This window comes from Carcharhinus amblyrhynchos, chromosome 4 (genome assembly GCF_965287045.1).
Source record: "Carcharhinus amblyrhynchos chromosome 4, sCarAmb.v2.hapA, whole genome shotgun sequence".
Taxonomy (NCBI): Eukaryota; Metazoa; Chordata; class Chondrichthyes; order Carcharhiniformes; family Carcharhinidae; genus Carcharhinus; species Carcharhinus amblyrhynchos.
The window spans coordinates 62,201,407-62,218,251 of NC_137327.1; the positions used below are offsets into that span (position 1 = coordinate 62,201,407).

The 16,845-nt window shown below is 44.1% G+C and overlaps 1 protein-coding gene across 3 annotated transcripts in view; it reads right to left on the bottom strand.

Annotated features, from left to right (window-relative positions):
- The window catches only part of pnp6 (purine nucleoside phosphorylase 6), a 67,235-nt gene that overhangs the window by 46,047 nt on the left and 4,343 nt on the right, over nt 1-16,845 (bottom strand). For 2 of the 3 annotated variants that reach the window (XM_080187272.1, XM_080187271.1), the window contains exon 2: nt 9,291-9,444. The exons of the other annotated variant lie outside the window; for it this stretch is intronic. In XM_080187272.1, coding sequence (XP_080043398.1) covers nt 9,291-9,337 — 47 coding nt within the window. In that variant the 5' untranslated portion in view covers nt 9,338-9,444. The remainder of the gene's footprint in view (nt 1-9,290; nt 9,445-16,845) is intronic. 3 annotated transcript variants of the gene reach the window in all.

Here is a 16,845-nt window from a genome sequence, read left to right on the forward strand (position 1 = left end):
TTAGTCACTTCAAGGTGATGTATGTACATGCCTGTCAATATGTGTATTCTCTGTTTACGTGTACCTGTGTCTCTCTCTCTCTATGTGTGTGTGTGTGTGTGTGTGTGTGTGTCTCTGGCCCTGTTTCTCCCTGAGTTTCTCTGTCTTTGTATCTGAGTGTGTTTCTCTCTGTCTAGGTGTTTTTCCCCTGTTATCACTTGCCTCTATCTGGTTGCTGGATGAGAGCCTGAAATCTTGTCTAAATTTAACTCCAAGTATAAATTTTACTGGTGGTTGCCACAGCAACTGATATTCAGAAAGGCAGCAGAATAAACTTAGTGGCTGAGCGAGCTTCACTAATTCTTTTATCTGCAATTTCTCAGAGAGAAAGTAGAAATGTGCAAGAAATATTCATTTATCGTTAGATTGTGTCGACAGAGAAGGTTACAAATGTCGGTTTCAGCCCCATAAACAGGCCTTATTTTCTGTGTTACCTGATCAACAAGAATTTCTCAGAACAGGATATTACAATTGACTCTTTTATCATAGATCAACTCCAGTTACTGGTTCTTGAACAATTAACAACTTTGTTTGTACAAATGTCTGTCTGTGCCCCTCCTACACCCTGCCCTCACTTCCCCATTACATAAGAACATAAGAAATAGGAGCAGGAGTAGGCCATCTAGCCCCTCGAGCCTGCCCCACCATTCAATAAGATCATGGCTGATCTGAAGTGGCTCAGTTCCACATTCCCGCCCTCTCCCCATAACCCTTAATCCCCTCTCTTATCAAAAACACATCAACCCGCGTCTTAAAAATATTGAGCGAGGCAGCCTCCACCACTTCAACGGGCAGAGAATTCCAGAGATTCACCACCCTTTGAGTGAAGAAGTTCCTCCTCACTCCGTTCTAAACTGCCCCCCCTTTATCTTGAGGCTGTGCCCTCTAGTCCTACTGTCCTTTCTGAGCGGGAAGAGCCTCTCCACCTCTATCCTATCCATCCCATTCATCATCTTATACGTCTCAATGAGATCTCCCCTCATTCTTCTAAACTCTAACGAGTACAAACCTAGCTTATTCAGCCTCATCCTCCATGCTAGGTTCCCTTCCCGAAACACCTCTCTTTCAAAGTTTTCTGAAAAACTCCCCCTTTAACTATGAGCTTTTATCTATCTCTTTTGGTGACTTGGTTTCTGTTTATTTTTGATTATGCTCCTGAGAGGCATCCCAGGAGATGTCTTAGTACGTGAAAAATGCCATATATATGAAAGTTGTTACTGACAGGAAAATGACTGGCCAGAGACGTGTTGTTTTCCCAGTAATCGCAAGCTTCATTTCAATAAAGAACATGTAGCACCAGTAGTGGAAACGTGGCTCACTGTTTTGCTGTGGCTCAAGTGGCTGATTTGAATAACGCAAATGATTTTCCACCAGACACTCCAGACCTCTATTTTCCGGCTGCATTATGCCTAATGTAGATTGCACCAATCCGAGAAAAATACGTGTGGGCTCAAAGATGGGTTTTGTGCCTGGTGCTAAACGGTTTGCAATCTTCCTGGTCCCTTTTGGCTGGCGCAAACCAGATCTCACTCAAAGGGTGTACCATGGGGGTTTTGGTGGGACTGGCTGTGAGGGCAGGACTTGCTGCAGAAATATGGCAGGAGATGGGGCAGGACTTACTATGGAGAATGCAACTTAATCATACAAAGGGATTTTCCAGTCACTCCCACCAGTAGGATCTTCCTGTCCCTCTGATGATGACTCCTCACCATGGGTTCTCCAGCAGCAGAAGGTGCCAACAATGAGAAATCCCTTTGACAGCAATGTCACTGGAAGATCTTGGCAGCAGGTGAGACCAGAAAGTCATAGTGATAGAGTCACAGAATCAGGGAGTCATTATGCTACCAAGGGGCATTCAGCCCACCAAGTTTATCCATTTGAAATAATAAAATTCATTAACACTTCTGAGATAGGAGACTGGGTGATCAGCTGGAATGCTTTCATGGATGTGACTGACTAGTTTCAGTTACAGCAATTTGCACCTAGAAGGCCATTTGTGAATTTGATTGGAAACTCACCGAGCCAGTTCTTGGCAAGAGAGTGAGTTTGGGGTAGCAGTATCAATGGCTTCCTATACCGTAAGAAAGTTGTGTGAGCTAAAGGTAGTCAGACGGTGAGAGAAAAAGATCTCTAAGTTTCTGTTACCAGTTTCAGAAAAGTTAATAGTGGAGCAGGTGAATTCAGCCCATTGAAGGAGATTAAGGGTCACATTTTTACTGTGTGTGTGTGAAATCATCTTTAACTCATGGGGAATGTTGCTCTGTTCCTTCACATAGTATTTCTGCAATAAATCATAGTGTTGGTTTATAATGGACCTTGTGCAATTTAAGCGATCATTAGCCTGCTTTTCAGATGATAAAAGAAATGGAAGTGATGTTACCGTTATGATATTATAATTCAATGAACATCCTCTCCACTCTTATTCTCATGTGTTTGGCAACTGAGCTGTAAAGGGTAACTCCAGATTGTAAGAAAAATGGGGACCAGTGCTGCTAAACTCAATAAATATATTGACCAGATCTGAATCTTATAATGCATCCGATTCTGGTTAAAAAAAATTGAACAATTCATTTGAGTGCTTTGTGGTGTATGTGTGTTTAATTGGCAGTTCCTGTATATGTGCCGAAAATAATGGGTAAAGGCTGCCTGGCACTTTATGTATTACTGGACAAAGGTTACCGCTCTCTGCTCCATCACCAGAGCTACATCCAGGAAACTCAGCTTTCTCTTTTGTGCCAAAAACCTTGTCTTTTCTCAAATGTCAACTCACCCCAAAGCTCTTATCAGTCGACAGTCTGCTTATGGCTTCAATACGTGGAAATGTTTCACTCATCCCTCTCTCAACTTCTTGTGCAGGATACAAACAAAGGTTTGCTGTTTAATGGTCAATCCCTCATCTCTAACTTTAGTCTTTATGAAAATATTTGCTCAGGCAGATGTGGTGAGAATGTTTCCATTTGTGGGATGTGCAGAACTAGGGACCAGAAATACAAGATCATCACTGATAAATCCAACAGGGAATTCAGGATAAACTTCTTCACTCCCGAGTGATTGGAATGTGAAACTTGCAACAAAGTGGTTAACACAGATACATCCAACAGAACATAAGAACATAAGAAATAGGAGCAGGAGTAGGCCATCTAGCCCTTCGAGCCTGCCCCGCCATTCAATAAGATCATGACTGATCTGTTGTGGCTCAGTTCCACATTCCTGCCCTCTCCCCATAACCCTTAATCCCCTCTCTTATCAAAAACCCATCAACCCGCGTCTTAAAAATATTTAGCGAGGTAGCCTCCACCACTTCAACGGGCAGAGAATTCCGGAGATTCACCACCCTTTGAGTGAAGAAGTTCCTCCTCAATTCCATTCTAAACCGCCCCCCTAGTCCTACTGTCCTTTCTGAGCGGGAAGAGTCTCTCCACCTCTATCCTATCCATCCCATTCATCATCTTATACGTCTCAATGAGATCTCCCCTCATTCTTCTAAACTCTAACGAGTACAAGCCTAATTTATTCAGCCTCTCCTCATAGCTCAACCCCCTCAACTCCAGCATCAGCCTTGTAAGCCTCCTCTGCACTCCCTCCAAGGCCAAAATATCCTTGCGTAAGTATGGCGCCCAAAACTGCATACAGTACTCCAGCTGCGGCCTCACCAATGCCCTATACAGCCGCAGCAAGACCTCCCTACTTTTATATTCAATCCCCCTCGCTATGAAGGCCAGCATCCCATTCGCCTTCCTGACCACCTGCTGCACCTGCAAGCTGGGTTTTTGCGACTCATGCACAAGGACCCCGAGGTCCCTCTGCACCGTCGCCTGCTGCAGTTTTTCGCCCCGTAAGTAATAATCCTTCCTACCATTATTCCGACCAAAGTGGACCACCTCACACTTGCCAACATTAAATTCCATTTGCCATTTCCTGGCCCATTCACCCAGCCTAACTAGATCCTTCTGTAGACTCTCCACACCCTCCGCACAATTTGCCGTTCCACCAATCTTGGTGTCATCAGCAAATTTCGACACCCTACACTCGGTTCCCTCCTCCAGATCATCTATATAAATGGTAAATAGCTGAGGCCCCAGCACTGACCCCTGGGGCACTCCACTAGTCACCATCCGCCAATCTGAATAGCACCAATTGACCCCCACTCTCTGCCTCCTATTTGACAACCAATCCTCTATCCACACTAACACCCTACCCCCAACTCCATGTCCCCTGACCTTCTGCAATAACCTCTTGTGAGGTACCTTGTCAAACGCCTTCTGAAAATCCAGAAAGACCACATCCACCGGCTCTCCTCTATCCACCGCCCTAGACACATCCTCATAGAACTCCAGTAAATTTGTCAGACACGACTTCCCTTTAACGAAACCGTGCTGCGTCTGCTCTATCAAGCAGTTCCCCTCAAGATGCCTCGCTATTTCCTCCTTGATGACGGATTCTAACATTTTACCTACAACAGACGTTAAACTAACTGGCCTATAATTCCCTGCCTTTTGCCTGGCACCCTTCTTAAACAACGGCGTAACATTAGCCATTTTCCAATCTTCCGGCACTTCCCCGGAATCCAGCGACGTCTGGAAAATAACCACCAAGGCATCCACTATCACCTCCGCCATTTCTTTCAGAACCCTCGGATGCATTCCATCCGGTCCTGGCGACTTGTCCACAATCAGCCCCTCCAGTCTGTCGAGCACCGCCTCTCTAGTAACAGTAATGTCATTAAGACCCTCCAGTCCTACCACCTTTCCATCTCTAACACCTGGCAAATTATTCACGTCCTCCTCCGTGAAGACAGAAACAAAAAAGTTATTCAAGACCTCAGCCAAATCCCCATCCCCTACCACTAAGTCCCCCTTCTCATCCTCTAATTGTCCAACGTTCACCCTAGCCAGCCTCTTCCTTTTTATATATTTATAAAAACTCTTGCTATCCTTTTTTATATTAAGCGCTAGCCCAGCTTCATAGTTTCTCCTACCCTTCTTTATCAACTTCTTTGTCAATCTTTGTTGACATTTAAACCTCTCCCAATCTTCTTCTCGCCCACTACTCTTAGCAACTCTAAACGCATCCGCTTTTAATTTAACACTTTCCTTCACCTCCTTCGTTATCCACGGCTTATTACCTCTCCTCCTACTGTCCTTTTTGACCATCGGAATAAATTTCTGCTGAGCACCAAGAAAGATCTCCTTAAAGATCCTCCACTGCTCCTCAGCAAACCTACCTTCCAACGCGCTCCCCCAGTCCACATTCGCCAATTCTTCTCTCATCCTACTGTACTCCCCTCTGTTCAAACAAAGGACGCGCGTCTGGGAACCCACTTTCTCCTCCTCCATCTGCACCAGAAACTCCACCATACAATGATCACTCTCCCCAAGAGGATCCTTCACCGCAAGGTCCCTAATTCTACCCGCCTCATTACATAACACCAGATCCAAGATAGCTCGCACCCTCGTCGGCTCCAACACACACTGTTCCAGGAAACTATCCCGGCAGCATTCCAAGAACTCCTCCTCGAGCCCACCGCGTCCAACATGGGTCGACCAATCTATATGTAGATTGAAATCCCCCATAACTACGGCCGTCCCATTCCTGCACGCTGCACTTATTTGCGCGTTAACAGCCCGCCCCACCTCCAGATCATTATTCGGGGGCCTATAGACGACACCCACCAGCGTCTTCCTCCCTTTGCTGTTCCTAATCTCTACCCACAACAATTAGAAGCTTGATCAGTACATGAGGAAGAAAGGGGAGGATGCGCATGTAGAGGGGCTGTTCTCCTTGGAGCAAAGGAGATTGAGGGAGGAGTTGATAAAGACATACACAATTATGGGTGGCTTAGATAAGGTAGATAAATAAATGTTGTTTCCAATATCTGGTGGTACTATAGGGCTAGGGGACACAGATATAAGATTTTGGTAAGAGATGGAGGGGGAATTTGAGGAAAAACCATTTTACTCAGTGAGAGGCAATGAGCTGGAACTCGCTGCCCATGAGGCTGGTGGCAGTGGAGACAATTAATGATTTCGAAAGGGCATTTGAGGGAAAAAGACTCGCAGAGCTATGAGGATAGAGCAGGAAATGTGACTGACTGGATTACTATACAGAGAGCCAGCCTGGACTCAATGGGTCAAATGGTCTCATGTGTGCCATAATGGCTCTAAGGGAAAGGAGGCTCTTGGGACACAATTACCAGCGTGTCTTAGCTGGGCTGAGTGGTCTGTTTCTGTGCTCTAAATTCTTTGGGTAGAATTTTATGGCCCCTCCCAATGGCAGGATTCAGTCAATAGAGATTTGAACAGCTCGCCACATTCTCTCCCACCCCGCCCCCTGCTCCCTCCACTGTAACAGGGCAATAAAATTCCACCCTCTGAACACAATAACACCATTACATAAGACCATAAGATAGTGGTGAGCAATCCATGGCCTGGGAGCCACATACGGCTCATCAGGGCTCTGAGCGAGGCCCACAAAAAATTCTGTTGGTGGTTACTCACACACAGGGTTGCCATATCCCGTTGATTTCTTTTTTTTTAGTTTTTTTCTTACCAGTATGATTGAAGTGATATACACGTAAAGCAAGGGCAAATGAAGTATGGTTTGTGCTGATTGCTCACAACATTGACTGTGAGAGTCACACACTCCCTCTGTGTCCAAAGTGTAAATATTTATTTTGTTTTCACCATTGATGGTCACTCCAATCTTCTATAACTTGTTTTTCATGGGATTATGGTTAGTGAGCAAGATTTCAATCTTGCAGTCTAATGAGATGAAGTGTCCCACTCACTAGCCTCGGTTGCTCATCACTGCTATAAGATATAAGAGCAGAAGTAGGCCATTCAACCCATTGAATTGCTCTGCTATTCAATGAGATCAGGACTAACCTGATGTGATAACCCTCAATTCCACTTTCCTACTTATCCTCCTTTGATTCCCTTACCGATTAAAAATCTGTCCATCTGAGCCTTGAACATATTTGATAACCCAGCCTCCACAGCCCTCTGCAGTAAAGAATGCCACAGATTCACTACCATCTGAGAGAAGAAATTCCTTCTCATCTCTATCTTAAATGGGCTACCCCTTATTCTGATTGTGTCCTCTGGTCCTAGGTTCTCCCACAAGGAGAAATAACCTCTCAGTGTCTGCCCCTGTTGAGCCCACCAAGAATCTTATTTGTCTCAATAGGGTCAACTCTCATTCTACTAAACTCCAATGAGTACAGGCCCAACATACTCAATTTCTCCTCGTAAGAAAATCCTTCCATGCCCAGGATCAAACTAGTGAACCTTCTCTGGACTGGCTCCAATGCAAGTATATCTTTCCTTAGATAAGAGAACCAAAGCTGTTCATAGTATTCCTGCTGTGGTTTAACTAATGCCTTGTATAGTTTTAGCAAGGCTTCCCTATTTATATACTCCATTCCCTTTGAAATAATAGGCCAACATTAGTATCAGCACATCCACTATCTCTGCAGCTACTTCCTTTAATATCTAGGATGCAATCCATCAAGTCAAAGAGACTATCAGCTTTTAGCCCCATAACTTTCCCGAGCATTTTTTCTCTAGTGATAGTTATTTATTTTCTCTCCCGCTTTTGCCACTTAATTATTTAGTATTTTTGGAATGTTAATAGTATCTTCTACCATGAAGACTGCCATAAAGTATCCTTTAAATTATCTTCTGCTATTTCCTGGATTCCCATCATTGAATGTCTTTAAGACAGAGATGGATAGGTTTTTAATCAATAAGGGAATGAAGGGTTATGGGGAGAAGGCAGGAGAATGGGGATGAGATTCATGTCAGCCATGATTGAATGGCAGAGCAGACCCAATGGGTCAAATAGCCTATTTCTGCTCCTATATCTAATGGTCTTATTATTATTTCTCTAGTCTCATTCTCATTCACTTTGACCTCTCTTCCTTTTTATATATTTAAAAAGCTCTTACTATCTATTTTTATATTACTTGCTATTTACTCTCATAGTTTATCTTCTCCGTAATTATTAGTTTTTGACCATCTTTTGTTGGTTTTAAACTTTTCCCAATCCTGGCTTATCACTAATCTTTGCAAGATCATATGCTTTCTTTCAGCCTAATACTATCCTTAATTTCCTTGGTTGATTTCTCCCCTTCCGAGGATCCTTCTTCCTCATTGGGATATATCTTTGTTGTTAGTCATGAATTATTTTCATAAATATCTGCCATTGCTGATTGACCATCTTTTCAACTAAACTGTTTTGCCTGGACACTTCAGCCAACGCTGGCCTCATTACTTTGCAATTAAGCTTATTAAGTTTTGCACATTTTGTTTCTGATCTAAGTTTCTCATTCTCAAACTGAATGCTAAATTCTACCATGTTATGGTCACTGTTTCCAAAAGGATCTTTTGCTCTGAGATTGTTTACTAAACCTACTTCATTACACATTACCAGATCCAAAATAGCCTGATCCCTGGTTGAATCCACAACAACATATTGTTCCAGGGAACTGTCCCAAATACACTATGAATTCTTCCTCATGGCTTTCTCTGTCAATTTGATTTTCCCAATTTACATGAAGATTAAAGTCACCCATTATTAAAGTCCTGCCTTTTTACATGCCCTCATTATTTCCTGATTTGTTTTCCATCCTACAGTACAACTACCGTTAGGGGGCCTAAAGACTACGTCCACCAGTGTCTTCATCCCTTGTTATTTCCTACCTCTACCCATTCTACAACTTCCAATCCAAAATCATTTCTTGCTATCTTACTTATTCTGCTTCCACCTCGTACTAATAAAGCTACTCCACCACCCATTTCTTCCTGTCTGTCATATAATAAAAGCCACTAAATATTTAGTTCCCAGTTTTGATCTCCTTGTAACCATGTCTCTATAATGTCTGCAAGATTATACCCTTAATCTCAATTTGTGCCATTAGTTCATTTATTGTGTGCCAATTGCTATATGCATTTAAGTAAAAAGCCATTAATTTGGTCTTTTTACAATTTTCTCCCCCGTTTTGACGCTATTTGCTGCTTTTTTATATGTTTGTACACTCTGTCACACTCCTACCACACTCTAGGTATCACTACCTAAATAACTGGCTTGTAATGCAACCACATTCTTTTGATTTCTACTCTCCAAAACCATCTCCACTCCCCCACACTACATTCTCACAACGTCAGTCAGTCAACTGTGAAGGGACATAAAAGTAAATCAAGGGGAACAGGAGGATGAGCAAAGAAGGGCATAAACTAGACTTGGATACTCACTGCAATCTGTGCGCTGGATGGAGCAGGTCATTTTCATCCACGTTCATGTTTACTCTGCTCGTGGCTTCCTTGGGTGTGAATAGCTGTAGATATGTAGCTCATAGATTCAGCCTCTCACCACCCTAGCTCTCACTGCTAATCCCATGCTGATAGACTAGAGAAATTGTTGGAAGTGAAGATGTAATTAGACAGCACTAGTTTGTTATTTGATTGGTAGCTGGAACAAATGGTTTTTGAGTTTGCAAAATGCTCTCCAGTTTCACAGATATCACGTCCCACTTAGAAACAACTAGATCCTTGTTCTCAGGTTATTCCTTTTGTCTCAACAGTAATGTTGGATGCACATTGTCAGCACGGGGTTTGCATACTGATTAAATCAGGCAGTTAGAGGACTTACTCAGCAACTTTTTTTGTATCACTCATGTGAATCTTGGCTGTGACTCAACTTTCAACAGTGTGGTATTTGTTTGCAAAGTGACTGTCCCACAAAACTTTCTGAATGGTGCAATTTGCACTTGTGTAAGAGTTCCAATCTGGTCAAAGAAAAAGCTTCACAGGAGCATACTTGAAACCAAGATATTAGGACTGATGACCACAAATTTGTTCAAGCAGGTAGATTTTAGGGAGCATCTTAAAGGAGAAAAAGAAAGTAGAGAGGTGGAGAAGATTAGGGTCAAGAAAGCTGAAGGCACGGCAACCAATAGCTGAACAATCAAAATTGCTCATGCCCAATACGGCAAAACCACAGCAGCAGAGATTTCTGGGAGGGTTGTAGTAAGAAGTTGCATAACTAGTGAGGGATGAAGCCATGGAGAGATTTGAAAAATCAGACAAGATAGTAGTTACAAAACAGAAACAGGTCATCCAATCCACAGTGGTATTTATGCACAACAGAAGCCTCCTCACACCCGAGCACAGTAGTAATTTATGTCTAATACATGACTTGCTTCCTTCATACACTGTAGTGATTGTAAATTTATGCTGTTCCATTACTGATTTACTAAGCAGAGGAAATGGTCCTAAGCAGTTCGCAGATTGTCAAGTAGCTGAAGAGGTCACCTTGAATTGGCTGGTTCAATTCCAGAATTGTCCTTCCTCTGCTCAAAAACATGTTAAATGTAGAATTACATGGAATGCGCATCACAGAAATAAGACATTCAGCCCATGATGGTATTTATGCTCCACTCAAGCCCGGGGTGGAGGCCCGATCATTCTCTGGTAATGGTGGGGGGGAGGGGGCACCCAATTATTCTCTGGGGAGGTGGGAGGAGGCCTAATCATTCTCGAGGTGGGAGGGGAGGCGACATGGATCTCTGCTGAGTGGAAGAGGAAGGTGGGTAAGATGTACTTCTGGTGGGGAAGGGGAGGGGGAGGGGAGGCCAGATCGTTCTCTGGTGGGGAGGGTGGGTAGGGGGCAAGGGGGGACTGCTGCCATTCTGCGGTCAATGGTTGGGGGCAAAGGGTCACAATCGGTCTGGGTAGCAGGAGGTGGGTAGATAAGGGGAACAGTTATGTTGTGGGAGTGGTGTGATGTCTGTGGGGGCCATTGCTCCCATGTTTTGCTCCCAGGCCGCTTTATTTGCTTTGCGACAGGAGCGCATTTTTCAAATGTTTTTCTCACTGCGCATGTGCTGTTCAAAGCTCCGACGAAACCAGTAGCACTTTGGGCGCAATAAGCCCCCACCCACAGCGCAATTCAGACTTGTGATTTTTTTTCCAGGCTAAGTGCATACATGGGCACCAGACAGCAGTTTTGTAAGTCAGATCTGAATTGCGCCCAGATCCAGCACCTAGAATCAAAATGGTAAAATCAGGCCCTAAGACTACAAAAGTTTCTGAATTACAGCATTAGCTAATTTCAACACCTCCTGCTCCCAGTGAGTTTCACCAACTGTAGGAATGAGGCTAGACCAACACTCAACACCACTGCTGTCTGGAGAGAGAGACAACATTGCCTATTTCGAGCAGGGGAAAAAAGTCACAGGTTTCACACCCCAACTCCAGTTTGCCAGCAGACATTTATAGGAAGGAACATTTGAACAGAATGAGGCCATTCAACCCCTCAGACCTTTTCTACACTCAGTTCCATCTGTACTTCAACTCCATTCACCTGCCTTGTTTTCCTAGCTCATAATATTCTTGGATGCGACTCTCCGGCTTCCCAGCCATGTATTTCTTGGTGGCAGAAGGCTGTTCGCCGGCAGTGGGATTCCCCACCACTGTCAATGGGAGTTTGTATCGTAGCCACCCCGTGCTGCTGGGAAACCCGTTGGTAGGGAAGCGCTGCTGGTGAGACCAGAGAATCCTGCTGCCAATGAACAATTCTGCCCCAAAGAAAGTAATTCTAACAATTAATCTAGAATTCAGGATTTCCACTATCTTTTATGTGTAACATTGTTTCCTGACATCAACACTGTAAGGCCTAACTCTCATTTTAAAGTCATACTGCCTTGTTCCAGAAGGCTAGCAATCAGAAAGGCAAGATGTCATGGATATCCACTCCTCAAGAATGTGTTACACATACAATAACAGAGGTTATACAGCATAGGAACAGGCCATTCAGTCTAACCAGTCCATAGCAGTGTTTGTGCTCCATTCAAGCCTCCTCCTTTCACAAACTTACCTCACAGATCCTAATCTAATTCTATCAGCATAATCAACTGCTCTTTTGTCCCGCATATGCCTATCAATCCTCCCCTTAAATGCATCTACACTATTCATCTCAATCACCCCTGTGATAGCCTTTTCCACATTCTCATCACTCTTTGGGCAAAGATTCTTCTGGATTCCCTATTTGATATATTGATGACTACCCTATACTGATGATCTCTAGTTTAGCTCTTGATGCAAGATTAAACAGAAGTTTAGCATAACTTCTCCATTTTTCAGTTCTGTCCCTCCAGAAATAAACATTGGTGCTTATTGTGTCTTTGTATCATCTTAAAACTCCATATCATACAAAATGATTTGTGTGTTTGTACACAGAGATCACTTTGTTCCTCAACCCCATTAAGATTCACATTTTCCAAGTACTTTTTATTTTTCTTACAAAATTGTACAGCCTCACACTGAACAGTGTTGATAACAATTTTATTAATGTCATCCTGTGGTTTGTGCTTCCCTCCGAATATCAACTTTCCTCTCCAATTTGATAACATCCACAAATTTAAGAAATATATTTTTAATTCCAAAGTCTAAATTGTTAATATAAAATTATGAATAATTGAGGTCTCAGGACTGATCCCCACTTCTCAGCTTCTGCCGTTCTTAGAAGCTACTTTTTATTCCTTGTCTTTCTCAGGGCAGCATTAAAATTGGATGATCACTGCCTGCAATTAATCTTTTATGGATGGGTTTTATAGCTGACTGAAAGCCCACTAAACGGCAGGTATATATTCAAGAAAATTCAGTATCGTTTGGAAAGGATTATAAAAAAGACAGATAAGGGTAAGTTCATCAATCTCACTGCCCAATTGGAGAGATTCAAGGAAGCATGGGTTATAGACAGGACTGTAACACTTGGTGCAAATTCTTCAAGTCACACTTGTTTCGAGCACAACTTTCTGTTGAGGGTGTAGAATTGATAGATTTGCCTAGGGAGTTATTAATTATTCATACTGAGCGTTTCACAACAGCTATTAGGTACATGTTGCTTTCAGAATTTGCTCTATGACATTCAGAACATACAGAATGTTCTGTATCTTTCCTGAGGTCCAAATTGGTATCATCACGGTCTATGCACTGTGAACTGTATAATGGAAATATTTTGGTATCATTTCTTGCACTGGAACAGTGGACTATACGGTCTGGATTTTTGTAGCGTTCGAGGTGCTACAGAGACTACAAAATGGCTGATGTATCCCACATTGGAATTCCTGACCCCATTTCACCAGCAATGGAAAGGGGCAGAGATGTGACTCATACGTGAGGAAACCTCAAACATGGCAGGGCCATTTGAATTCAATACTGAATTTAAACAGATCCCATTTTTGATGCAACAACTGTGCCTTAATCAGTGGTGTAAGTTACAAACTTTGGGAGCTGTCATAAAAACTCAGGGGGATACTAAATTTGATCGACAATTTGATTGATAGCTCAAAGAGGTTATTAAAGGATTAGCTATCTTTGATTTGGGGTTGAGACTACAAGTCTGTTTTTGTTAAGTATTATATACTTTGGGGGAATTAAATGTTTTGAGTGGGTTTTCATGAATGGGGCTGTGTTTTTTCTTTCAAGGCTGTCATATGAACATACAAAACCCATGGGCCAGAACAGACCAGCTATCCCACACTGATGATGACCAGAGCATCGTCATTTCCATGCTCGTCTCACAGCCATGTGATTTCCTCAGAGAAGCAAAAAATCTTTATTTTCTCAGAGTATGTTACCATGTATAAAAAAATGGGAATCTGAGTTAAGCAATAGATGCACAGAGGCCTGAAAGAAGGCAATCACTATGGCAGCACATTGGTTGTGGCACCTGGAGTTGAGAGTTCAAATTCTATCACAGCAAGTTGGAAAATTGAAGCTTTGTGCCAGTGGCAGAAATGAAAACTAAAATCAGCAGACAACATCCACAGAGTTCTTGTATTTCTGAGAAGAAATCATTCAGTATTGTTACAAAAATACCAGAGTTACAGTTTCAAACACTTGTTTGTTCAATCCTGGGATATGCAAGTTATGCGTGGGATTCTTTATATGGTGACCAATACAAATACAACTGAAGCAACACAAAGACATGCTGCACAAATCAACATGAGAAATAAACCTGTGTCACATCCGATTTGGAAATGGGAATCATTAAAGCAAAGGCAAAGAACCGTGTTCTATGAAATATGGAATGGATGGGTGGGAGTCAACAGAGCCTGGAAGAAACATGAGCTAGCCATTCACACAAACTTTAAGGACCATGAGCAGAATTTTACCACCTCATCGTGCCCATTTTGTGGCAGGAAAAGTCATAAAATCAGGCGTGATGCAACCAGTGGGAATGGCGCCTCTTTTTTGCACACATTCCTGTTTTATCACACACAAAAAAAGGCACAATCAGAACCTTGCCCAAAACAAGCGAAACATCAATTTGCATTTTTTTACATCCATCAAAATGTAATTAGCGAAGTCAATCCCAATTGTTCCAGCCCATCTGCCTCATTTGCTGCAGTTGGAATCGATCAAGAAAATACCTCAACTATAACTGCTCTGTGCTGCTCAGGGGAGGTTGTTTCATGGTGACCATGTTGCATTTTGGGTCAGCAGATGGGGGGGGGGGGGGGGGGGGGGGGTTGGTGGTTGCAAGTGTACCGAGGGTGGGGGGTTGCTGTTGCTCATGGGACCAGATTTCGGACTCTCAGCATGGATCTAGGTCTGAACACTGACCTCGGCTCTTAATGCTTTCTTTGGGTCTTAGTGCTGGCAGTAACAAGCACTGCTGTTGGTGGGATGGACTGGAAACTCTCTGAAATGTGGTGCTGCAGCCTCAGGACAGCAGCACTGTCTGGGGGGCAACTACTGCATGAATTCTGAGTGTGTATATTCATGAGTGTGGGGGGGGGGGGTAATTATTGGGTGTGTGTGTAGAATGGGTAATGTTGCTGGGGGAGGGGAAAGGAGAGTGTGTGTTGCTGGTCTGGGGGCGAGCTGAGTTCCTTAACCTATCCATCTGCCTCTCTCCTTCCCCAACCATCCCCTCCTCCCCCCAGCTTTAGATTGATGAGATGGCTTTTGCAGTGCAACCAATTGATCTTGCTGGAGCTGAGGAAGAAAAGCAGCAGGTTTAATTGTGGGCAGAGGAAGCCCAGGCCTTATCAAGCACAAGATTAGAGGGAGACAGCTGTCAGAGGCAGAACATGGCTGCCATTTTCCCCAAGGGGGTGTCAAAAGAAGGAGGAAGCAGACACTCTGGTAGTTCCGCACACAGATGTTCTTTGAGCAGCTGTCCATCTTTGCATGCCATCAATGGCTCCGGCTCCAAAAGGAAACATTGTGACACCTGTGCCATTTGTTGCAGAACCTGGCACCTTGAAGCTCCTGGTAGCTGTGAAAGTGACGACTGCCTTAAACTTTTACACCACTGAGTCAAAGAACAAAGAACAACACAGCACGGGAAACAGGCCCTTCGGCCCAACGAGCCTGTGCCGCCATCTTAACAATGTGTTTTGCCTCTTCCACCCTTGACCCATGTCTATGCTTATAGTACTCCCATTGGAAACCAGATTAAGGGGAGAATAATTTAGGGACAATTTGTTACACCAGTCAGCCTAAGAGCACATCTTTGCGGTATGGGAGGAAACCGGAACACCCGGAGGAAACCCACACAACCACAGCGAGAATGCGCAAACTCCCACAGACACCGGCCCAAATCCTTCCAGAATGCCAATGAAGCCTTTTTTGGCATTTCCCAATCATCCATCCACAAGAGTGAAGGAGGTCACAGATCCCCAGTATGCCCAGGCTGGCCAGTATATTAAGTTTGACCTGGACCAAGCCCAGCAGGAAGCCTGGGCTGCAGGATTCGTGGCCAATGCAGGGATGCCAAATGTTCATGGAGCTACAGAGTGCACCCACGTCACCATCAAGGCCCCAGTAAAGAATCCAGGAAGATTCACGAACAGAATGGGTTTCCATTCAATGAATGTGCAGTTGGTGTAAGACCATCAATGGAACATCAAGCACGTCTGCGCCAGACACCCCAGCAGCGTGTACAATAGTTTCATATTGACAAGCTCCAATGTTCTGGAGGTCCTTGAGGAGGAGCCCAGAGTGCAGGGATGGCCCTTGAGGGACATGGGGTACCTGCTTCAGATTTGGCTGATGACGCCTGTGCAGAGGCCTGACACTGAAACCCGTTAAGATGAGGCTCACGTTGCCATCTGTTCTATAGTGAAGTGATGCACAGGACTCCTGAAAATGCAGTTCAGATGCCTAGACTGCTTTGGCGGGGCCCTCCAATATAGTCCCCTAATGTCATCCTGCATTGTGGTGGTATGCTGTGCCCTACACAACCTGGCGCAGCAGCAAGGACACCTTTTGGAGGAGGAGGACATAGAGGCCAACCAGCTGGGCATTGCTGGGTGGGAATGCTTGAGGAAATCTCTCCTGGGTTCTGCAGATACCACAAGTACTGCCAATGTATGCCACCCGTTTTAGGCAGCGAATTGTTTGAAACTGCAGCCTCTCAGCCATGACCCTCTCAGTGGACCACATTCTCAAGGGCTGCAGCCATAGCTTGCTGTATCTCCTGTAAGGTCTTGAGCCTCTCAGCCATGGGCCACAGAATCTCCAGAAGTTTGTTGAGGCCCTCAGCTGTGACCCGCTGTGACTCAGGCACAACCCTCTGGGATTCCACTGCGGCCTGCTGTGACTTGGCCATTGTTTGGACTCTGCTACTCATGGTGAGGCTTTCCTGCCCCAGGCTTTCCACCACAGACACCACCCTTAGCAGTATTGGCCTGGGAACTACGCAATACAGGCAATAGCCAGTCCACTTGAAAGTTTTAGGACTCCTCCCAACAACCTCACAGTCGGTCCCATGTTGCTGTCGGCCCCTTCTGCATTC